The sequence below is a fragment of the Diaphorina citri genome, unplaced genomic scaffold (assembly GCF_000475195.1).
Source record: "Diaphorina citri unplaced genomic scaffold, Diaci psyllid genome assembly version 1.1 scaffold8, whole genome shotgun sequence".
Taxonomy (NCBI): Eukaryota; Metazoa; Arthropoda; class Insecta; order Hemiptera; family Psyllidae; genus Diaphorina; species Diaphorina citri.
Window position 1 is genome coordinate 445,820 of NW_007377447.1, and position 23,388 is coordinate 469,207.

Consider the following 23,388-nt stretch of genomic DNA (forward strand, 5'->3'; position numbering starts at 1 on the left):
GATGGTGAACGACAGCGACGATGACAAGTGTATGTGCAGTATTTGCGGAACAACCCAGGATGAGACACACCTACTTAGGGGGCTTAGACCGGGTGTGTGATGGAAAAAGCTTCAGACCTAGGTCGCAATTTTTTTCTGCCACACTCGTTCCGGCTGTTTAGACCTGGGTCTGTCAGACACTCTTAGCGTGAGAGGCCGGCATAGGAGAGTCATGTTTTTTTGCAGCGGCTTTAGCTGTATCCGAATGGTGATGGCAGGATAAAGAGAAGGTATCTTTTTTTTTTATCTGCCACACAACGGGGTGATGGTTTCTAGCCATGTTTAATTGGCTCGTCCTGAACCGTAGTCAACCATCTTCCTACTTGGTCTTGCAACTTTTGACAGATCGTATATCGTATTTGTCTACGTCCAGTTCAGACATGGGGTCCATTTGTGAGATAAGTTTGCAGACAAATCGTAGCGTATGTGGTAGAGTAGCAGACTTAGAAGAAGAAAAAACTGAGCAAACTTTCTGCAATACCTGCTGTGGACACATGTGGCGTTGTACTATAACAAGTTAGTGTCTTGTTGAGCGGTTACTCGGTTAGGTTATTGTATCCTTATCAAATGTGCCATGTTTATGTATTGTTATGAATACATCAATTTGATAACACAACCGAATCTGGGACTTGAGTTGCTACCTTTACTTCGCCGACCTGTGATAAGGCTGTGGTTTATCTTTTATTGACTGCCGGGGCATATACTTTATGCAGCAAAGGGTCAAGTCGTCAAGTCTAGTCTCATGTTAATCCTATGTTGATAATAATACTCATAGTGCTATGTACTTTCTACTGCTCGAATAAGAATGAAAAGTCGAGTTTAGTCGTTCTTTTAAGTCAATTTGGACCAGCCTAGTTAGATTGATTGGTAGCGCGTCTACCTTATAGGGGTGCACAGCCAGTGGCGGCATTACCAGCGTAAAAAGATTATTGAATTATGGAAATTGATTGCAAACGAGGCACTTAATCATGCTGTGATATCCACTAAAGTTGTGAAAAAGCTCTGCTTTACCACAAAGAATTTGAGATTTGATTTGATAGTAGTTAACCGGACAACCATTGGAACACAGCGTTCCTGTAGGGGAAAAAAATCCGCCTTAGATCCCATCCAAGGTGCACTTCTTGTTTACAAAGTTCTGTAGTATTTAAGGAGTTTTCCTTGGTTGGTAGCGCGTATGCATTGTGAGCGCCAGGCCTCGGGTTCGATTCCCGCCCCGGTTGGATTTTATGATGAACGGATAATATTCGTTCTCGGAACGACTGACTTTCTCTTATCCTGTCTTCCTTACTTCCTCGATTTCGGGCCGCCTTAGATCCCATTCAAGGTGCACTTCTTGTTTACAAAGTCTCTAAAGTTCTGTAGTATTTAAGAAGTTTTCCTTCGTATTTAAGGAGTTTTCCTTGGTTGGTAGCCCGGCCGGGTTGGATTTTATGATGAACGGATAATATTCGTTCTCGGAACGACTGACTTTCTCTTATCCTGTCTTCCTTACTTCCTCGGTTTCCTTGAAGCATGCCCGGCCGAACACGGCCTTCTACTATCCGCTCTACTCAATGTAGCTTAACCTATGTGACCACAAGACCGAACTTATAACCTTCTTTGGTTAATTTTCCAATCATAAGAACGAATTCCAAGTTTCTAGGACGTCAGGAAGTGACGGAATTTGAGGACAAACTTGATGTATTTTTTTTTATTCCTCTCAGCCGGTGGAAGGATTGATGAATCCAAATTAGAATGGAAGAGTTTTTCAATTCTTCGTTCAGTCGCCGCGCCGCCGGTTCGATAACCGCCCGGGGCTTACTTTATCCCAAGCAGATACTCGTAAGGTTCATTCTCGAAACGGCTTTCTTTCTCTTATCCTGTCCTCTTGAATTTCGGAAAGATAAAACCTGCGTTGTTACAGTTCCCTCTTCAAAAAATGATCGTTCTCTTGATGACACCCTGTTGTATTTTCACACATTATAATTAATATTGATGGGCAAAATGTCCCCAAATTTCCCCACACCCACCATACTGACCCCAATGACCTGGGCTTGATAATGAGGGGGTGGGGACGAGTTCATAGTTGAGGGGATTTTTAGGGCTTCTCAAGTGAACGTGACCCTAATTTCCCTATTTTCTCATTTACGCCGATGTTTTCTCTTGGGAGTCGATGGGCAAAATACTTGGAAAATTTGACACTATTAGCGTCCATGGACAAAATAATAATAGGATATTTTTAACAAAACTTGCAAACCCTAATTAATTCTGTCCCTATGTTTTTTCCTCCGATTTCCAACTTTGGTCCCGTTGATCTCCTTTATTTAATTTAAATTTCTAAAAACATACTGAATTTTACTTTCTTCTATTCGGGTTGGAATTGCAATTTATTTTTCAGTCTGGCATCGTAAAATGAGAGTGAGAGCAGACGACTGTGAGAGTGAGAGAGGAAGAGCAACAGACAGAGAAAATGTCGCCATTCATCTGAGTTATAAAAAAATGCTAATGAACTAAACATTGAGTTACAGGGTGTTTATAAAATGTATTTGGAAGTACAGTCTAGCTGCAAAGTTCATTTTCGTATTTTGCATTTGAAAACTAAGTAAACTGTTAATTCGATTATTTCTTCATTGAAGACTTGTTAGATTCTTATAAGCTTAACCCAACTTTTGGGGGCGCTTGGCCGTTACACCCAAGCCACAGAGTGGGCTTTTTGTGTACGTAGGTATAGGTAAAGCAAGAAGATTTGGTAACTTTGTGAAGGTCACTAAAAGTGAAGAAGTAGCATTTATTTTTCATACAATCCTCAGTGTAAAAATATTTGTGAACCAACTTGGACCTGAGCTTTCCAAGTTGGATTAAACAAGGATTGAGCTTAATCGAATATCCATGTCGATTCTTTCCTTTCTTCGTTCTTCCTAATCTTCTCCATTTGAGGGCCTTTATCTTGCGTTGAATTTTTGCACTCAAAAATTTCTTGTCCTTCATCGTGGGACCCCTTCTCAAGGCGTTATATTTTTGCAAAAATTTCAATGTCGACTAGAAGAAGATTTTTGAGCTATGACACTACACACATTGAAGGAGCTAATGTGACATCACCGTGCAATAGCACGGTAGCACGCCAACATTAAATATCTTGGTACTACTCTTGTCATGTACCTTGAATACTAATATGAATGCATAATGTATTCCATACTGAGCAACCTCCGTGTTCGAGTGGGTATCACACTAGGCTTTCACGCCAGAGGTGTCGGGTTCGATTCCCGGCAGGGTCGAAGTTTTTTCGGCTCTGTGCTTGGAGTTTGGGGTGCACTCAGCCTCATTAGGACAACCGAGTAGCTATTTTAATCGTATAACGACCAGTGGTGGCATTACAAGTCAAAGAAACGAGCGATGATAAATATGATGATTGAGTAAATGGAAGACTTGTAATACTCTGATACCCACAAAGTTGTGAAGAGGCTATTGCTTCACTACAAATAATTCATGATTTGATTTGTATTCCATACTGTTCCCCTTGTCAATGCGAAACTCTTTATTAACTTATTGAGTTATGAATTTCACCATGATGAGGCACTTGTCTGATTGAATAACTCGAGCCATTGTTACTTCCTCTGTGATAGCAGAAGGAGAAGGATTGACTGATGGAGGTTTTATTACTGATGGTGAACGACAGCGACGATGACAAGTGTATATGCAGTATTTGCGGAATAACCCAGGATGAGACACACCTACTTAGGGGGCTTAGACCGGGTGTGTGATGGAAAAAGCTTCAGACCTAGGTCGCAATTTTTTTCTGCCACACTCGTTCCGGCTGTTTAGACCCGGGTCTGTCAGACAGTCTGGGCGTGAGAGGCCGGCATAGGAGAGTCATGTTTTTGTAGCGGCTTCAGCTGTATCCGAATGGTGATGGCAGGATAAAGAGAAGGTATCTTTTTTTTTTTTGCCACACAACGGGGTGATGGTTTCTAGCCATGTTTAATGGGCTCGTCCTGAACCGTAGTCAACCATCTTCCTACTTGGTCTTGCAACTTTTGACAGATCGTATATCGTATTTGTCTACGTCCAGTTCGCAAGACTTGCTCTTATCAGATGCTGATAGTTGTTTTCATTATTATTTTCATTAAAAGGTTTGACAGAGGGAACTGTAACTGCCAAAGTCTTATCGTCTTGAAAGTGAAAAGAAAAAGGAGACAGGATAGGAGAAAGCCAGCCGTTCTGAGTACGAACCTTATCTGTTTTAAAAATTTTATGAGAAATAAATTTCCCCCCGGAAGCGGAAATAGAACTTGCGACCTAGCGCTTACAAGGCAGGTGTATACTACTCTCCTAGCAATAGGCCGTGTTTTTTTTTTTTTTTCACTTTTTACAAACTCCAAACTTTAACGTCTCTACTGAACTTCTAAAATCTGGGTTAGTGTTTTCAGACCCCACATACAAATCACATAGTGGTAAAAGCAACTAGGTCAAGGAATTATTGAAATTTTGTGGTGTGTGTATGTGAAAAAGAGAGTTGAGAGAAAGGAGCGATAGAGAAACGGAAGAAGATGAAGGCAGTAGATAGTATTAGAAACAAGAGAGAGAGAGAGAGAGAGAGAGAGAGAGAGAGAGAGAGAGAGAGAGAGAGAGAGAGAGAGAGAATAGAGAAAAAAGAGAGGGAGAGTGGGTGATGTTTCAAAGTCAAAGAGCTGAAAAAATGAGGAACTAGGAATTTTTTCTTTTTCTTCTACGATTTCTAGAGCCCGAGATAAATCCACTTAAAAAATACCGGTAAATCTTTAAATCTGACGGCAAGGCATACGCTCCTGTAGGCGATGACGTCACATCAACTGTCCCGAGCGCAGGCAACACATTGATGTGTTTGTGCGATGTGCGCATACGTTTCTGCGCATAATTTCTTGAAATCTGACGTCACTACTCTTCGAACTTTTTCATTAGATCGGCAAATGAAAATTGAATTTTCGACCTCTTTACTTTTTCGGAGTTTTGACTTCAGATTTGGATTTTTCACAACTTTTTACATAGGAATTGACCTTTTTTTTTCAGAATTTTTATCCAACTGCAACTGCTCCATTGCGTCATTGCTTAGCACTTCATCTTTATAACAAAAACAAGAGGCGAAAAAAATCGATTCTGACCCGGTTTTCTGCTGGAGACCTTGTTTTTTTGCCACACATTTGACCTACTTTGAATATTCGAATGCATCGCAGATAATGCTTCAATTAATCCGATTGAAACAGGGAATCAAGTGGTTAACCTAGTAATGAGAGGGAAAGAGAGAAGTGTGCTCTTTACATCCAATCAAAATAATGGCACTCGAGTATGACATGCCTTTACTGGGTGTTTTTGAAGATGGAAAAAAATAGACTTGTAATTGTGTTAAGCATAAATGCTTGTCACAAATGTCGTTCCCGCTTAATATACCTACTACGCTAAATGTTGTGACTTGACTTGGACTCGAACCACCAACCTTCAGATTCAAAGTCCGCCGTGCTAACTGCATCACTGAGGTTGGTTGGGTGGTGTTGAAGATGAAAAAATGTTTGGGATATCGCGAAAAATATACTACTTACCTTGTATTCATTCCTCAAATCAAATTATGAATTACCTATTCCCTATTCGTGGTAAAGCAGAGCCTGTTCACAACTTTTGTGTTTTTATATTAAAACCTTGAATTTTGCAAACAGGGTGCCCAACGGCATGGTCTTTAGAAGAAGTTGATGTTTGAAGTACAAAAGTGTTTTTATTTTAAAATGAAGTCACAACCAACCCTCTACACCTAATAATGGTGCATGATGTGCCGCACCTCTTCGAATGTCCAGCCGACCCCACCACATTAGATCCCTCTCTGGACAAACACCCTGGGGGTGGCTGCTTTCTTTGGATTGGAGGAGGAAGATTGAAATGTCAACATAAATGTTAACGTTAACAACAAGAACTACACCACCACCACCACCACCACCACCACCACCACCACCACCACCATTACTACCACTAACAACAACAATCTCAATGGTCACCCGTCCAAATACCAACCACGCTCAACGTTGCGTGACATCAGTGATCCATTGGGAACTGATGCTCAACGTGCTATCGCAGCTGGTCACACTCAATTACACGCGGTTCATCATTATCATCCTCATTGACTCATTCATCTTGATAAAGAGTTACATATATAAAGAGTCAAAGAGTTACATCATTTGTCAAGCGATGTCCTGATTAACATCCTCACCCTGGCGCGCGCGAATCAATTAAATCCAAATTGAATCTTTGTGCCTCAATTCAATGCGAAACTCTTTATTAACTTATTGAGTTATGAATTTCACCATGATGAGGCACTTGTCTGATTGAATAACTCGAGCCATTGTTACTTCCTCTGTGATAGCAGAAGGAGAAGGATTGACTGATGGAGGTTTTATTACTGATGGTGAACGACAGCGACGATGACAAGTGTATATGCAGTATTTGCGGAATAACCCAGGATGAGACACACCTACTTAGGGGGCTTAGACCGGGTGTGTGATGGAAAAAGCTTCAGACCTAGGTCGCAATTTTTTTCTGCCACACTCGTTCCGGCTGTTTAGACCCGGGTCTGTCAGACAGTCTGGGCGTGAGAGGCCGGCATAGGAGAGTCATGTTTTTGTAGCGGCTTCAGCTGTATCCGAATGGTGATGGCAGGATAAAGAGAAGGTATCTTTTTTTTTTTTGCCACACAACGGGGTGATGGTTTCTAGCCATGTTTAATTGGCTCCTCCTGAACCGTAGTCAACCATCTTCCTAACTTGGTCTTGCAACTTTTGACAGATCGTATATCGTATTTGTCTACGTCCAGTTCAGACATGGGGTCCATTTGTGAGATAAGTTTGCAGACGAATCGTAGCGTATGTGGAAGAGTAGCAGACTTGGAAGAAGAAAAAACTGAGCAAACTTTCTGCAATACCTGCTGTGGACACATGTGGCGTTGTACTATAACAAGTTAGTGTCTTGTTGAGCGGTTACTCGGTTAGGTTATTGTATCCTTATCAAATGTGCCATGTATATGTATTGTTATGAATACATCAATTTGATAACACATCCGAATCTGGGACTTGAGTTGCTACCTTTACTTCGCCGACCTGTGATAAGGCTGTGGTTTATCTTTTATTGACTGCCGGGGCATATACTTTATGCAGCAAAGGGTCAAGTCTAGTCTCATGTTAATCCTATGTTGATAATAATACTCATAGTGCTATGTACTTTCTACTGCTTGAATAAGAATGAAAAGTCCCTTTATTCTGTTGAGATCACATTCTTAAATTATACTGGGGTCTTATCTCGGCTGGGATTGAATTGAACCTACACCCTCCTATTTATCAGGCGAACGTCTTGACCACTACATCACCGGAGACATGTTAACTTCATTTTTGGACGTTTTTCATGCATATGTGCAAAAACCAAGGGTAAATTGAACCTACACCCTCCTGTTTATCAGGCGAACGTCTTGACCACCACATCACCGGAGACATGTTAACTTCATTTTTGGACGTTTTTCATGCATATGTGCAAAAACCAAGGGTAAACCATGTCGCCGTTTGGTTGACATTTTTCATCGGTTTGTGTCGTAGCATGCCCACCCCGTAGTGTCTCGTCGTAGTTTACTGAGTTAGGTATGTGCAAATGTGTAGTATAAAATAATACAACAGGTTGGGACATACTACAAGTATTACTTATACTTACTCGTATATTAAAAGTAATAACACAATACCGGTCTTCCTTATTACAAGACAGTACGTAGAATGTCGCTGGCATATGATTACCGGTATCTAGATATGCAATAGAACTGAGGGAGTGGGTGTGTGACATGCCAGCTCACTGGCATATGAATTACACAGACATGCCAGTGCCAGTGTGTTGAGTGAACTATGGAAAGTGTTTACTGTTTAGACAATGGATACATATGGATATTCTTACTAATCTATTTTCTCTTACCGTCGTATGTATGAAAGCCAAAGTTAAACTTTAGTTTAACTTAAGACGAACAATGTTGCCAACTTTAGACAATCTTCTTATATTATAAGAACGAGATCCATTCACATTTCACACACTGATCGCTCTATCTCTAGAACCACAACACCTACAAAGCTGAAATTTGGTAGGAATATTCCTATTATGGTCTAGTGTGCAATAAGAAAGGATTTTGCGAAAATCTAAATCGATCCTGAGATATGACCAATTTTTGATCGCTAAAATCACCATAAGAAATACACAGAGTGCAGAGACTGCGGGAGAGAAAACTTTTCCTCGCTCGCCTAATATTTGAGTTTCGTTTATGTTTTTAGTTTGATAAATACAAGTTCGGCCATGCCTTTTCCACAAGTTTGGCCATGCCTCGGGATGAACTAGCGGGATTCCGGAGCGAAGCGACGGAATTCAGCTAGTAAAATATATACTCAGTTCATCTTGAAGTTTGTCTATGAGTGAATCAAATTCTATGGGGTGTAATTTGTGAGTTAATTCTTCATGCAGTATGTATAGGTAGGTAAAAATTGTATCTCTGTTGGCATAAAACTTCTTGTTCTCTTCTAAAACCCATCTTCTCTCTCCTGCTTTAACTGCTTTTATTCCTGATAAGGAATTTGAATTAATTTTCATCTTGGCATATTGAGGTGTAACTTGGAACTTTAGACATTGGTTATTGAACCATATGTTGTGAGATATGATTCCTTTCTTATGCAATAACTTCCTATATATTGTAGTCTGGACTGCCGTACTTACAGATTTTAGCATATTGATGGTAGACTTGGTAACTTTGTGAAGGTTCATTTTAAGTAGGTATCTAAATATGAAAATAACTTTTACTCTTCACTGGTTATTAGTGGTTATTTCACTGAGTTATTACTCTTCACTGGTTATTTCACTGAGTAAAAGTTATTTTCATATTTAGATACCTACTTAAAATGAACCTTCACAAAGTTACCAAGTCTACCATCAATATGCTAGAAATTATTAACCCTTTATTGCCCGTTGTGTTTGCAGGTGACCACGGAGTTCAACGACCTTGAGAAGGATGAGGTGAACATTATCTCGGGAGCTTTGGAACTTCGCCGCAAGATCGTGGGAGATGTGATGACCAAGCTGGAAGACGTCTACATGTTATCCTACGACGCCATCTTGGATTTTGAAACCGTGTCCGAAATCATGAAGTCTGGTAAGTCGGAATAGAAGGGATCAACGATTTTCCGAGCCTAGATTGTCAGGCATATTGAGGTGTGAAACTAGTTTTGCTGCTCTGAAATTCTGGGAAAAGCTTTTTGGTGAGCAAAAATTGCGGACACAAACCCGAATTTACCTTGTAGGTGTAATGTAATACATAATTGTGAAATTCTGTGTTCTGTGCAAGCACAGTTTGCATGAAAAAAGTCCAAAAATTTACCAACAGGGACAACATGTAGACCTGAGGGTAAACGTGTGTCCAAACATAGTCGACCGGCCGTCGATCGACGAGGTGAATCTATGCTATTGAGGCAGTGTGGACGGTTCAGTCGACATTGATTGACGGCCGGTCGACTATGTGTGGACACACCTTAAGACAAAATTATGTACAACAAATAACACAAAATTCAAGCGACGACCCTCTGCCTTGCGGTTTCGCACAGTCTGGCAAAAAAAAGTACAAACACCCCTGTCGTATGTCTAGTTCGGACGTCACGAGTCTCTGTATAAATAACATGGCGTTCACATTTGGCAGAGACGAGCATAGAGGCGAGCATACAGCTTAGAGTCAAAACAGTGACGAGACTCCTCTGACCGTAGCGTATACGTACTTGGGAGTAGAAAATTTTATTAAAATAGCCCAAAAAACACAGAACATTAGTTTTTTTTTATACAGGGTAAGTTTGTCCCATGAATCGGACCACAATTTTGGTTTAAACTCGGTTTAAGTTTAATTCTTGAAGAAAGCTGATTGGTTCATTTCAAACTTTGTAGCCAATCAGATTGCTGAATCCGAAACTTGAACCGAGTACTCAGATTGTGGCCTGGGCCAATCATGGCATGGATACCGGGAGTAGAAATAGTATCGGCAGTTGAGTTCCGTTGAAATCCTTCTCTACATTTCTTGAGTTTTAACTTCACCTTTCGAAGTTTTTCTCACTGAAATCGAAACATTTACTGAAGTAGTAAAGGCAAATCAAATATATGAGGGCAAATCAAACTTCTTGAAGGTCTTTCGAAAATTTCGTCACATAAATCGAATCACTTTCTAGACTAGTGGCTTAAGGTGTTTGTTTGCTCTTCAAAGTGTACTAACCGGCGCGAACGACATGTTGTAACGCATAGTTAAAGCGCCTAAAAGGAAAAAAAAGTGTACTAGGGACTCTGCTCTGCATACCCCCGCCAAGACTTTAAGTATGAGTCCACCCTGTAGGCATATTGCGAAGGGAAATGACTCATTTGGTCTCTTGTGGAGCAGCTCAGAGCAGTTGCCCTAGTACTGATACCCACAAAGTTGTGAAGAGGCTATTGCTTCACTACAAATAATTCATGATTTGATTTGTATTCCATACTGTTCCCCTTGATAGCTTGATACTTGAGATCATACCCACGTTCCACTGCTAATGTTTTAATAGTTTTGTTTGTGCTCCCAGGAATTTCGCTTTGTCTGCAAGAATTCCGCTGTCGTGGTGTGTTTTACAGGACTTGCTCTTATCAGATGCTGATAGGAGGAAAAGAGAAAATAAAGAGGAGGAAAAGAGAAAATAGAGAGGAGGAAAAGAGAAAATAGAGAGGAGGAAAAGAGAAAATAGAGAGGAGGAAAAGAGAAAATAGAGAGGAGGAAAAGAGAAAATAGAGAGGAAGAATATTTGGGACTAGGAGGGATGAAAACGATGTTGAAGGGAGAGAATATTTTTTCCCTAATAGAGCATGAGAGAAGACAGCAGCTGTCAGCAAAAGATAAATGGTGGAGCTTCATGAGACTGACCTTATAGCACTTTAACATATTTTTCACTTTTTTTCTTCAATTTATACCTAAGCAGGTAAAAAAACACACTTTGACCATATCTTTCTCCAACATCCTTTACCGTAGTTTGCACACAATGCTTAGGGTACTTGAGGTTAGTAGATAATAATTTCTCAATTTTGTCCCAGTAGCACTTTAACATATTTTTTCACTTTTTTTCTTCAATTTATACCTAAGCAGGTAAAACAAAAAACACACTTTGGCCACATCTTTCTCCAACATCCTTTACCGTAGTTTGCACACAATGCTTAGGGTACTTGAGGTTAGTAGATAATAATTTCTCAATTTTGTCCCAAAGATATCATTGCTTACTTATTGGTAGGATTCTCACGCAGTGTCCTCTTCCGCCCAACTTGCTTGATGGTTTCAGTAGTACCTCAAAATATTTAGGGTAACTTTACTGACAACTTTGTGGGGTAGAATGGATAGCAAAGCATTTCGTCGATATTACTCACCTCTCACCTGTTTTGCATCCTAATTTTCAGTAAGTTGCGTGTTTATAGGATTCTCACGCAGTGTTTCTTCCGCCCAACTTGCTTGATGGTATCAGTAGTACCTCAAAATATTTAGGGTATCTTTACTGACAACTTTTTGGGGTAGAATGGATAGCAAAGCATTTCGTCGATATTACTCACCTCTCACCTGTTTTGCATCCTAATTTTCAGTAAGTTGCGTGTTTACTCCCTATATTCATGTTTAACATTGAAATTTCCTTGTTGTTTCCACAGTGTTGCGTAACTGCTCAAATCGTTTCATTTTGTTGCTATAGTTTTTCAGAGAGGAAATTGGATTAAGTTTGGATTTTTTCCGTCAGCGTTAAAGTGAAAATAATTCAGGGTAGGAAGGGTTGGGAGGGTGAAATGGAACTTCACTTTTACTCTATCATAAGCCCTGTGCTTATCTTGTAAACTTTAAGCTCTTGCTCACATGTCCAAGCATTCAAATTATGGCGTATTCAGATGATTTTCAAATGATGAAATTATAACATTAATCAAGCTGGGAATGGATACAAATTTATCGTTGTGTGACCACATTATTGTTCTGTTGTGTCGCAAAATAAATAAATGGTTGGGTAAAAGTACTTTGGTTTTGCACAATTACAAAAAATACTTTGGTTGATTTGTTGCATTGTGCATTACTTGGTTGATTTCTCTCAAATCTGTTGGTTTGTGGTTTTCTAGCAAATTTCACATCGATTCTCTCTTTCGGCAGACTTCTTCTCCATCCTGGATATTGACATTTTTAGCTTTCACTAGACCGGTTTTCTTCTTTTTCTTGTTTTTCCCCCTTTCCCGGGATCAGCGTTTTCGTCAGGCTCTCAATCAGCCCCTGGGGTGATTGCTTTGAGCTGACGTTTGGTTTTGGCTACAAACTTTTTACTAGTGGATGCCCTTCGCTCTCAACCTTTTGCTACTTCTTTAGCAAGGGAAATTTCAGGCTGGCAGCCTCCCAGCTGGACTAAGCTGGTCTACTCCCTGTTTGAAGTTTCCCAGCTTTCACTAGACCTGTAATATCCATTAACGTCCTCAACATGAGTTTATGACCTCAAAACGTCCATTTATTTTCCATTCAAAACTTAGTGTAGTTTCCTTTCATTCAAATCAAATTACGTTTATATTTACTTTTGTTTTCCATTTCATTACGTCACCAAGTCACCAGGAAGAAAACAATTTGAACTCGTAAAAAGACGACAAATTATTGTGAAATTTAATTGCATTTCTCCACAAAGAAAGCAAATAAATAATGAAAAATACCACTAAAAAAAGTAATTAAAAAAATCTGGTGTGAACATCACACGACTTTCTATTACATTTACGAAATACGTATTTGAAAAAAAAAAAGTCCCGAGCCTGAGCCGCTCACGGCGGCCAATTTTTTTGTTCATATAACTTTCTACTTTTTCCCATTTAAACCTGTAGTACGTACGTACGTAACGTACAGACCATGGGCTAAAAATCACTTTTTTGACATCAGGGGATCCCAAAACGGATATTTCCAACCATTTCTTTTGAACATTTGGACCGATAAAAATCACTTTTTTGACATCAGGGGATCCCAAAACGGATATTTCCAACCATTTCCCGATTTTGAAAATTTGGACCGATTGCAATAATTTCATTACTAGTATAGCTCCGCTGTACTGTAGTAATAGAAAGTAAAAATTCGTTAACTCCGTGCGTGCCTGGGACTTAAACCGTTTTTGACTCGGACACCTCTGAATTAATTTTAATGATGATGAACAGGTTTTTGTATAGCGGTCACATGTAACTGCACAATATCCACTTCAGCTGGGGCTTGATGAACATAAATATAAGGTTCGTGGCAAGGTCCGTGCAGACGCGGAGATGTGACATGGTCTGGATGGCGCCACATTCGCATTTGTCGCTCTCCGACATGCCCCACTTGACAAAGTTGGATGCGCAGCGACCAACTCCTGTCCTTAGTCGATTTAGGCATCTCCAGGTGGGGAAAGGCAGGTTTGAGCCTTTTGAGATCTCTTCTTGTAGCTCAAGTAGCGGCTCGGGTATCTTTCAGTTCCACAGTTCAATTCTTCTTCCTTCATGATGAAATATAAGGTTCGTGGCAAGGTCCGTGCAGACGCGGAGATGTGACAGGGTCTGGATGGCGCCACATTCGCATTTGTCGCTCTCCGACATGCCCCACTTGACCAGGTTAGATGCGCAGCAACCAACTCCTGTCCTTAGTCGGTTTAGGCATCTCCAGGTGGGGAAAAGCAGGTTTGAGCCTTTTGAGATCTCTTCTTGTAGCTCAAGTAGCGGCTCGGGTATCTTTCAGTTCCACAGTTCAATTCTTCTTCCTTCAGGTGTTCTTTGGATCTCGCTCGTGGTTGCTGTGAAGTTTTTTCTCGACTTCAGTCTTCTCAGTGGCGGATGGTAGCCGAACATCATGTGTCTAGGGTTGTTTTTCGTGTTGTATTCAGGCAATTTTCGGATGATGAAATACAATGATTGTATGTGTGGAGACTTTTATTTGACAGAATCGTCCGTTTTGACGGTTGAATAAGCAAGAAATTGGGGAGAAATAGAAAAATACTGGCGGAGACTGATTTTACTCAAAGTTAAGATAAGAGTGAAATACATGGATCTAATACACTTACAGAAAGTACGTACCTACTTGTAAAAATACAATGATTGTATGTATTGTGTGGAGACTTTTATTTGACAGAATCGTCCGTTTTGACGGTTGAATAAGCAAGAAATTGGGGAGAAATAGAAAAACACTGGCGGAGACTGATTTTACTCAAAGTTAAGATAAGAGTGAAATACATGGATCTAATACACTTACAGAAAGTACGTACCTACTTGTATCATTATTGTGGTCAAATTCTCACATTATATTAAGGACAAAATTCCATATCTTGGTTGTGGTTTTGAATCCAAGCCTTCCTAGCTGTTTACCAAACGAAAATCTTGACCACTACATCACCGAAATTGAAAACGATAATTAAAAAATTATTAGCTTATCTCTAAAGGGAATTTAGCTAAAAACGAGATTTATATCATGTGATTGATTTATTTATTTAATAAATTTTATTTTGCCCTCACGTTCGTTACGGGTTAAGTTCGTATGTAAAGATAAGGGGCGTTGCGTGGCTTCAATCCAGAATGAACCGGAATATGTTTGGATTTGAATGATGTCACCTACTTGTAATGTGTCCTATAAAAACCAAAAAATATACCAGGTTTCCAAAATGTGACTGTCCTTTCTTGATACCATTGGATTTGCAAGCAATCGCGTTATCATTGGACCAACTGTCCTTTCTCTGATAGCTCTGATGAGTCCCCAACATGGAATCATGAATGTCTACTTGTTGCGACAGTTGGCTCTTTACACAAAAAGCTCAGGCCGAGGCTTAGGTGTCGAGACAAACAGCCCTAAAGGATGGGTTAAGCTTCCAGGACAGTAATGTCTTCATTTAATTCTAGCATGCTACTTGTACATAATGTGTGTCCATGTTTCACACCTCAGCTAGACGAATAGATGCTGAACACGAACCATCTGTGAAATTTACCAACCTCACCTTCTTGAATTCAATTAACTAATGAGTAATTCGTATGGTCATATATCATTCTTGTAGCATGTCAATTCCTGTGGTGTTATGTCATAGCACGGCTAGACTCATATGACACATAGCATGACATGGTCATATTTTGTTCGTAATAGGTCTGGTTTTCTCTTTCTGACAATAAACCTTGCAAAAGACTGTCTGCCAATTTTGTAAAAAGGAGAAAAAAATCTTTTGATACATAATTTTCATTTTGACTTAGCCAGCTTAATTAGCTTGGCTGGTAGGGCGTCTGCCTTGTAAGCGGTAGGCCGCGGGTTCGGTTCCTGCCAGCGGCGGATTTTTTTCCTGAACGGATAATGTCCGTTCTCGGAACGGTGGGCTTTCTGGGCTTTCTCCTATCCTGTCTTCCTTCTCTCTTGGATTTTGGGACTATGAGACCTTAGCAGTTACTGTTCTTTTCTCTATCTTTTATACTTTTCGTTCAGTCCTATTAAGATAAATTCATCGTTCATATCAGACTTATATCCAGATTATCCCGTAATCCCTTATACCTATGGAATGAAAAAAAAAAAAAAAAAAAAAAACCCCCTTTTAGAAAAGTACAAACACCCCTGTCGTATGTCTAGTTCGGACGTCACAAGTCTCTGTATAAATAACACGGCGTTCACATTTGGCAGAGACGAGCATAGAGCATAGAGGCGAGCATACAGCTTAGAGTCAAAACAGTGACGAGACTCCTCTGACCGTTGAAACTAGTTTTGCTGCTCTGAAATTCTGGGAAAAGCTTTTTGGTGAGCAAAAATTGCGGACACAAACCCGAATTTACCTTGTAGGTGTAATGTAATACATAATTGTGAAATTCTGTGTTCTGTGCAAGCACAGTTTGCATGAAAAAAGTCCAAAAATTTACCAACAGGGACAACATGTAGACCTGAGGGTAAACGTGTGTCCAAACATAGTCGACCGGCCGTCGATCGACGAGGCGAATCTATGGTTGATACCATTGGATTTGCAAGCAATCGCGTTATCATTGGACTAACTGTCCTTTCTCTGATAGCTCTGATAAGTCCAACATGGAATCTTTACACAAAAAGCTCACGCCGAGGCTTAGGTGTCGGGTCAAACAGCCCTAAAGGATGGGTTAAGCTTCCAGGACAGTAATGTCTTCATTTAATTCTAGCATGCTACTTGTACATAATGTGTGTCCATCCGCAGGGGCTGAGAAGGTGGGATATACGCCCGTGGAATGAAAAATGTGATGACTGATGATGATGATGACTTACATATGAGAGTTTTGAGTCTTGTGACCATTTATGTATCCCTAACACAATTAATCTCGTACTCTATTGGGGGTCAAAAGTGTCCCAAATACATAACATCCCTTCTTTTCCTTCCTTCAGTTTCATTCGGGTCCGAGACCACGATGTGAGTTTAAAATCGGTTTAAGTTTAGCTCTCGGATTAGCTATCGAATTGTCTATTTTTTTTTTTTGGAATTTTTAAAAATCAGCCAAGGCCCGGGGGGTCATTGGCATTAGCAAAAATTATTAACCCTTTATTGCCCGTTGTGTTTGCAGGTGACCACGGAGTTCAACGACCTTGAGAAGGATGAGGTGAACATTATCTCGGGAGCTTTGGAACTTCGCCGCAAGATCGTGGGAGATGTGATGACCAAGCTGGAAGACGTGTACATGTTATCCTACGACGCCATCTTGGATTTTGAAACCGTGTCCGAAATCATGAAGTCTGGTAAGTCAGAGTAGAAGGGATCAACGATTTTCCGAGCCTAGATTGTCAGGCATATTGAGGTGTGAAACTAGTGTAGAAGGGATCAACGATTTTCCGAGCCTAGATTGTCAGGCATATTGAGGTGAGTGTGAAACTTGTTTTGCTGCTCTGAAATTTTGGGAAAAGCTTTTTGGTGAGCAAAAATTGCGGAGACAAACAACCCGAATTTACCTTGAAGGTGTAATGTAATACATAATTGTGAAATTCTGTGCAAGCACAGTTTGCATGAAAATAGTCCAAAATTTTACCAACAGGGACAACATGTAGACCTGAGGGTAAACGTGTGTCCAAACATAGTCGACCGGCCGTCGATCGACGAGGCGAATCTATGAGTGTGAAACTAGTTTTGCTGCTCTGAAATTCTGGGAAAAGCTTTTTGGTGAGCAAAAATTGCGGAGACAAAGAACCCGAATTTACCTTGAAGGTGTAATGTAATACATAATTGTGAAATTCTGTGCAGTGGGTTCTGTGCAACCACAGTTTGCATGAAAAAAGTCCAAAAATTTACCAACAGAGACAACATGTAGACCTGAGGGTAAACGTGTGTCCAAACATAGTCGACCGGCCGTCGATCGACGAGGTGAATCCAAGCTATTGAGGCAGTGTGGACGGTTCAGTCGACATTGATTGACGGCCGGTCGACTATGTGTGGACACACCTTAAGACAAAATTATGTACAACAAATAACACAAAATTCAAGCGACGACCCTCTGCCTTGCGGTTTCGCACAGTCTGGCAAAAAAAAGTACAAACACCCCTGTCGTATGTCTAGTTCGGACGTCACGAGTCTCTGTATAAATAACATGGCGTTCACATTTGGCAGAGACGAGCATAGAGGCGAGCATACAGCTTAGAGTCAAAACAGTGACGAGACTCCTCTGACCGTAGCGTATACGTACTTGGGAGTAGAAAATTTTATTAAAATAGCCCAAAAAACACAGAACATTAGTTTTTTTTTTTTATACAGGGTAAGGTGTCCCATGAACCGGACCACAATTTTGGTTTAAACTCGGTTTAAGTTTAACTCTTGAAGAAAGCTGATTGGTTCATTTCAAACTTTGTAGCCAATCAGATTGCTGACCGGACTACAATTTTGGTTTAAACTCGGTTTAAGTTTAACTCTTGAAGAAAGCTGATTGGTTCATTTCAAACTTTGTAGCCAATCAGATTGCTGAATCCGAAACTTGAACCGAGTACTCAGATTGTGGCCTGGGCCCAATCATGGCATGGATACCGGGAGTAGAAATAGTTTCGCCTTCTCTACATTTCTTGAGTTTTAACTTCACCTTTCGTCACCGAATCGAAACATTTACTGAAGTAGTAAAGGCAAATCAAATATATGAGGGCAAATCAAACTTCTTGAAGGTCCTTCGAAAATTTCGTCACATAAATCGAATCACTTTATAGACTAGTGGCTTAAGGTGTTTGTTTGCTCTTCAAAGTGTACTAGGGACTCTGCTCTGCATACCCCCGCCAAGACTCTAAGTCCACCCTGTAGGCATATTGCGAAGGGAAATGACTCATTTGGTCTCTTGTGGAGCAGCTCAGAGCAGTTGCCCTAATATAAAATCCATAGTAGCGGCTTAAGGTGTTTGTTTGCTCTTCAAAGTGTACTAGGGACTCTGCTCTGCATACCCCCGCCAAGACTCTAAGTATGAGTCCACCCTGTAGGCATATTGCGAGAATCACTTTCTAGACTAGCGGCTTAAGGTGTTTGTTTGCTCTGCAAAGTGTACTAGGGACTCTGCTCTGCATACCCCCGCCAAGACTCTAAGTATGAGTCCACCCTGTAGGCATATTGCGAAGTGAAATGACTCATTTGGTCTCTTGTGGAGCAGCTCAGAGCAGTTGCCCTAATATAAAATCCCACTGGTAGAAACATATTTCCAATGCCTGGATGCACGGAATTTGAAGTATGCCATTCAGAATGCGTTTATTTATTTTTCTTTTTTTTTTATGAAATGTAGAAATGTGCAGTCAGCCTTCCGTGTACCCCTATAATCAGTTGTTGTTGGTTTTTTTTTATGATTTTTGTATGTTGTATTTTTGTTGTCCTATTTTGTATTTGTGTAGGTAAGCATGGATAGGAATGTGCTTTGAATTGTGAAAATGAGAGTGGTCTGTAGGATTTGGACTAAAGAGTCTCTTTGTCCGAACTTCACTGGAGGACAATGTTGCCGGCGTAGAATCCCTTTTTTTGTACCTCTAATGTATAAACCTTTATCACATGATACAATGTGACTTTAAACTCCGTTTAAGTTGAACTTTCGAATTAAACAGTCTGAGTAGTTGATAGAAAAAAAAGTAAAAAATAGCCAATCAGATTGCTTAATCCGAGAGTTAAACTTAAACCGAGTTTAAACTCACTTAGTGGCCCGTGACCCCGGACCTTAATGATTTGATTTTAATAAAATAAAATTAAAAAGAATTCGACATTGAACTAAGAAAATTTGGTGAGCCTTCGAAAATACTCAGATTCTCACCATCAGACCAAAACCGCGAGAGAGGTGTTTTTTACTCTACGAACGCTAAACTTCACTGGAGGACAATGCCGCCGGCGTAGAATCCCTTTTCTTGTACCTCTAATGTATAAACCTTTATCACATGATACAATGTGACTTTAAACTCCGTTTAAGTTGAACTCTCGAATTAAACAATCTGAGTAGTTGATAGAAAAAAAAAGTAAAAAATAGCCAATCAGATTGCTTAATCCGAGAGTTAAACTTAAACCGAGTTTAAACTCACTTAGTGGCCCCAGACCTTAATGATTTGATTTTAATAAAATAAAATTAAAAAGAATTCGACATTCAACGAAGAAAATTTGGTGAGCCTTCGAAAATACTCAGATTCTCACCATCAGACCAAAACCGCGAGAGAGGTGTTTTTTACTCTTCGAACGCTGGCGTTGAAGATTTGATTTTAATTTGATGTTCTCTTTCTTTGCAGGTTACTCCCGTATTCCTGTGTATGAAGACCGACGCACCAATATTGTGACCATGTTCTACATCAAGGACTTGGCTCACGAACGCTGGCGTTGAAGATTTGATTTTAATTTGATGTTTTCTTTCTTTGCAGGTTACTCCCGTATTCCTGTGTATGAAGACCGACGCACCAATATTGTGACCATGTTCTACATCAAGGACTTGGCTCTGGTAGATCCCGACGACAACACGCCACTGAAAACCCTGTGCCAATTCTATCAGAACTCGTGCTACTTTGTGTTCGAGGATACGACACTGGACGTACTGCTCAAACAATTCAAAGAAGGTATAGTTTGTAGTTGAGGCAAAAATCTGTGCCCAAGTGGGTATCACACTAGGTTTGCACGCCGGAGGTCCCGGGTTCGATTCCCGGCGGGGTTGAAGTTTTTCGGCTCTGCGCTTGGAGTTCGGGGTGCACAGCCTCGTGAGGACAATTGAGAAGCGACCAGTGGCGGCATTACTAGCGTAAAAAGATTATTGAATTATGGAAATTGATTGCAAAAGAGGCACTTAATAATGCTGTGATATCCACTAAAGTTGTGAAAAAGCTCTGCTTTACCACAAAGAATTTGAGATTTGATTTGATGTGATAGTAGTTAACCGGACAACCATTGGAACACAGCGTTCCTATAGGGGAAAAAATACGCCTTAGATCCCATCCAAGGTGCTTTTCTTGTTTACAAAGTCTCTAAAGTTCTGTAGTATTTAAGAAGTTTTCCTTCGTATTTAAGGAGTTTTCCTTGGTTGGTAGCGCGTATGCCTTGTGAGCGCCAGGCCTCGGGTTCGATTCCCGCCCGGGTTGGATTTTATGATGAACGGATAATATTCGTTCTCGGAACGACTGACTTTCTCTTATCCTGTCTTCCTTACTTCCTCGATTTCGGGACGATGAGACCTTAGCAGTTACAGTTCCCACTATCAAACCTCTTAAGGAAAAAAAAAAATAATAATAATCACTTCCTCTTCCCTCCTCAGGTATCAAAGGTCACATGGCGTTCGTTCATCGCGTCAACAACGAAGGCGAGGGAGATCCATTCTACGAAACCGTCGGTCTCATCACGCTAGAAGACGTCATAGAAGAGCTTATCCAAGCCGAGATCATGGACGAAACGGACGTCTGGACGGACAATCAACACAAGACCAAGCGGCACAAACAGTCGTCGCATCGGGGCCAGGACTTTACGCTGTTCGCGGAAAAGTCGGAAGCGCAGCGGATTCATATTTCGCCGCAACTCAACTTGGCCACCTTCCAGTTCCTCAGCTCAAGTAAGTCAATACTCTATAGATTTTTACGTGGGAAGCTTATTGGACAGGATTACACAGAAAGGAACCAGCCAACAGAAACCAACTTTCAAATCCCTTAAAAAACGCGTAGCTATTAGTTATTTTCCTTAAGATCTGTAATGTGCACTCAGGATAGCTATCTACAATAAGTAGGAGGATAGCTATCTACAATATTATAGATCGAAGGTAAAATTTCTATATTTTTGGATGGTCCTTTTCTGCTAAATGCTGTCCTATTGAGGCGTTCTCTACCAATTAACTCTTAGAGCTCCATTTCTCTTTCTTACTCTTTTAACATTCTTTTGACAAAACCAAATAAAATCTCTACAAAAATCTGCCTGAATTCACCTCAATTTTGCAGAGTATCGTAGCGAGAAACTTTGTCCGACCCAATCCCGTGAAAAAAACACCGTTGCCTCCTCAGAATTCGGTGCATAGGAAATCCACGCACAACAGCGCCGAAACTCTCATTTAAGTGTAAGATATAGCGAGCGTGGTGTTATGTGGAGTCAGTGGCGTAGCGTCCATGTAGGGCGTGTATGGCGGCCATACACTCTAAATTTACTCAAATACCCTTAAATATTGACTTTAAATATTTATGAAGAAGTATGTGCATAACTTATGTAGTAATGTGCATGGTGATGGAAATTAGTGCCCTACACGCCTTACACTTGACTTTAGACCACGCTACGCCACTGTGTGGAGTTGTATTCGATTATGTGAAATTTAATTTAGTCAAACATGGCTGAACCAATGTGATTGTGAGATTTCGCTGTGTTTACTACGTCCGAAGCGGAATCTCATTGGTTCAGCCATGTTTGACTGAATTAAATTTCACACAATCGAATATAACTTGGTTTCGAGTGTGAAAGTTTGATAATGACATAGTGACTCGATTAACTCAATGTGTGTGTATGTTTTACTAACCGAATTTGCGGAATTTTGGGTTGCAGAGTAAGGCACGTCTCACATTGAACTTGTAGACGCGCGACGCGACTTTGAGTAGCGCGCAGTCGGCTGCAAAACTAAACCTATGAAAATGATACAGAGTCTATAGAGCTATAGACGGTCTCTAATATCTATCATTTTCCTAGGTTTGGTTTAGCAGCCGACTACGCGCTACTCAAAGTCGCGTCTACGCGTGCAATGTGAGACGAGCCTAAAGATTACTGTACTACAGAGTTCAAATGGAAAGTGGAACTCAATAGCAAGAGTTTGGAAATGTGTGTGTTGTATTTACTAACATCGAAAAATCACGTCATATATCAGTAATCAAGACAACTGCTACACTAACCCACAATGTTTATGCCACGGATGGGGGCAATGTTGTGTATGTTGACAACAATGCTGATGCTTGTGTGTTGTTTACTAACATTTATGGATCTAACAAGATTAGTAGGTACCTCTTATTACGGACATTACGGTTACTTCCTCTAACATGTTCTTGTCATTGCAACTTTTGACTCACTGATAAACGTCATGTTATTTTGTGTTTTCAGAACAAACCCGTGGACTATTTCGTTCTCATCTTGGAAGGCCGTGCCGAGGTTGTGGTGGGCAAGGAGAATCTGGTGTATGAGGCCGGGCCTTTCAGTTACTTTGGCTGCCAGGCCCTCACTCAGAACATTGGAATTGGTAAGTTTTCCTCCGCTGTTTCGGATTTAGCCTTGGTCTTAGGTACGAAAGTCATATCAGATATTTCTGTCGCTGTGATTTTAACAGCACCTTGATCCTCACCCAGTCTGAGTAGGGAAGGGAAGAAAGCCAGCAGCATATGATTAGCCGTATGCTCAGGTGGTCACCCATCCGAATACCAACCACGTGCAACGTTACTTAACTTATTATAAATAAATAAATGTCTTTCTTTGTGTTACTATATCACAACTTTGGTGCTCACTGCAGCATTGTAGGATTTTTCCAAATACATATATCGCAATAATTCAGCTCCCAATTACCTACCATGCTGGCATTGGTCGCTATGCGCATTTATATTACATAGCTACTCATTTTCCTCACGAGGCTGAGTGGGCCCCGTAACGGCCAGTCACGGAATCAATCATTTGCATGATACAAATTTCTTGACCCCGCCGGGAATCGAACCCGGGTCTCCCGCGTGCAAGGCGAGCTCTTTTCTTTGTGTTACTATATCACAACTTTGGTGCTCACTGCAGCATTGTAGGATTTTTCCAAATACATATATCGCAATAATCCAGCTCCCAATTACCTACCATGCTGGCACCGGTCGCTATGCGCATTTATATTACATAGCTACTCATTTTCCTCACGAGG

General features: G+C 40.6%; 1 protein-coding gene and 1 long non-coding RNA gene across 2 annotated transcripts in view; both read left to right on the forward strand.

Moving 5' to 3' along the window:
• The window catches only part of LOC103505091 (metal transporter CNNM4-like), a 122,814-nt gene that overhangs the window by 24,986 nt on the left and 74,440 nt on the right, over positions 1 to 23,388 (forward strand). Inside the window, exons 7-10 of the mRNA XM_026820348.1 lie at positions 9,034 to 9,205; positions 19,910 to 20,101; positions 20,791 to 21,081; positions 22,591 to 22,734. Coding sequence (XP_026676149.1) covers positions 9,034 to 9,205; positions 19,910 to 20,101; positions 20,791 to 21,081; positions 22,591 to 22,734 — 799 coding nt within the window. The remainder of the gene's footprint in view (positions 1 to 9,033; positions 9,206 to 19,909; positions 20,102 to 20,790; positions 21,082 to 22,590; positions 22,735 to 23,388) is intronic.
• Positions 16,659 to 19,820, forward strand: LOC113465705. Its single transcript, XR_003390331.1, has 2 exons — positions 16,659 to 16,795; positions 19,781 to 19,820. It is a non-coding gene; the product is annotated as an uncharacterized LOC113465705 (long non-coding RNA).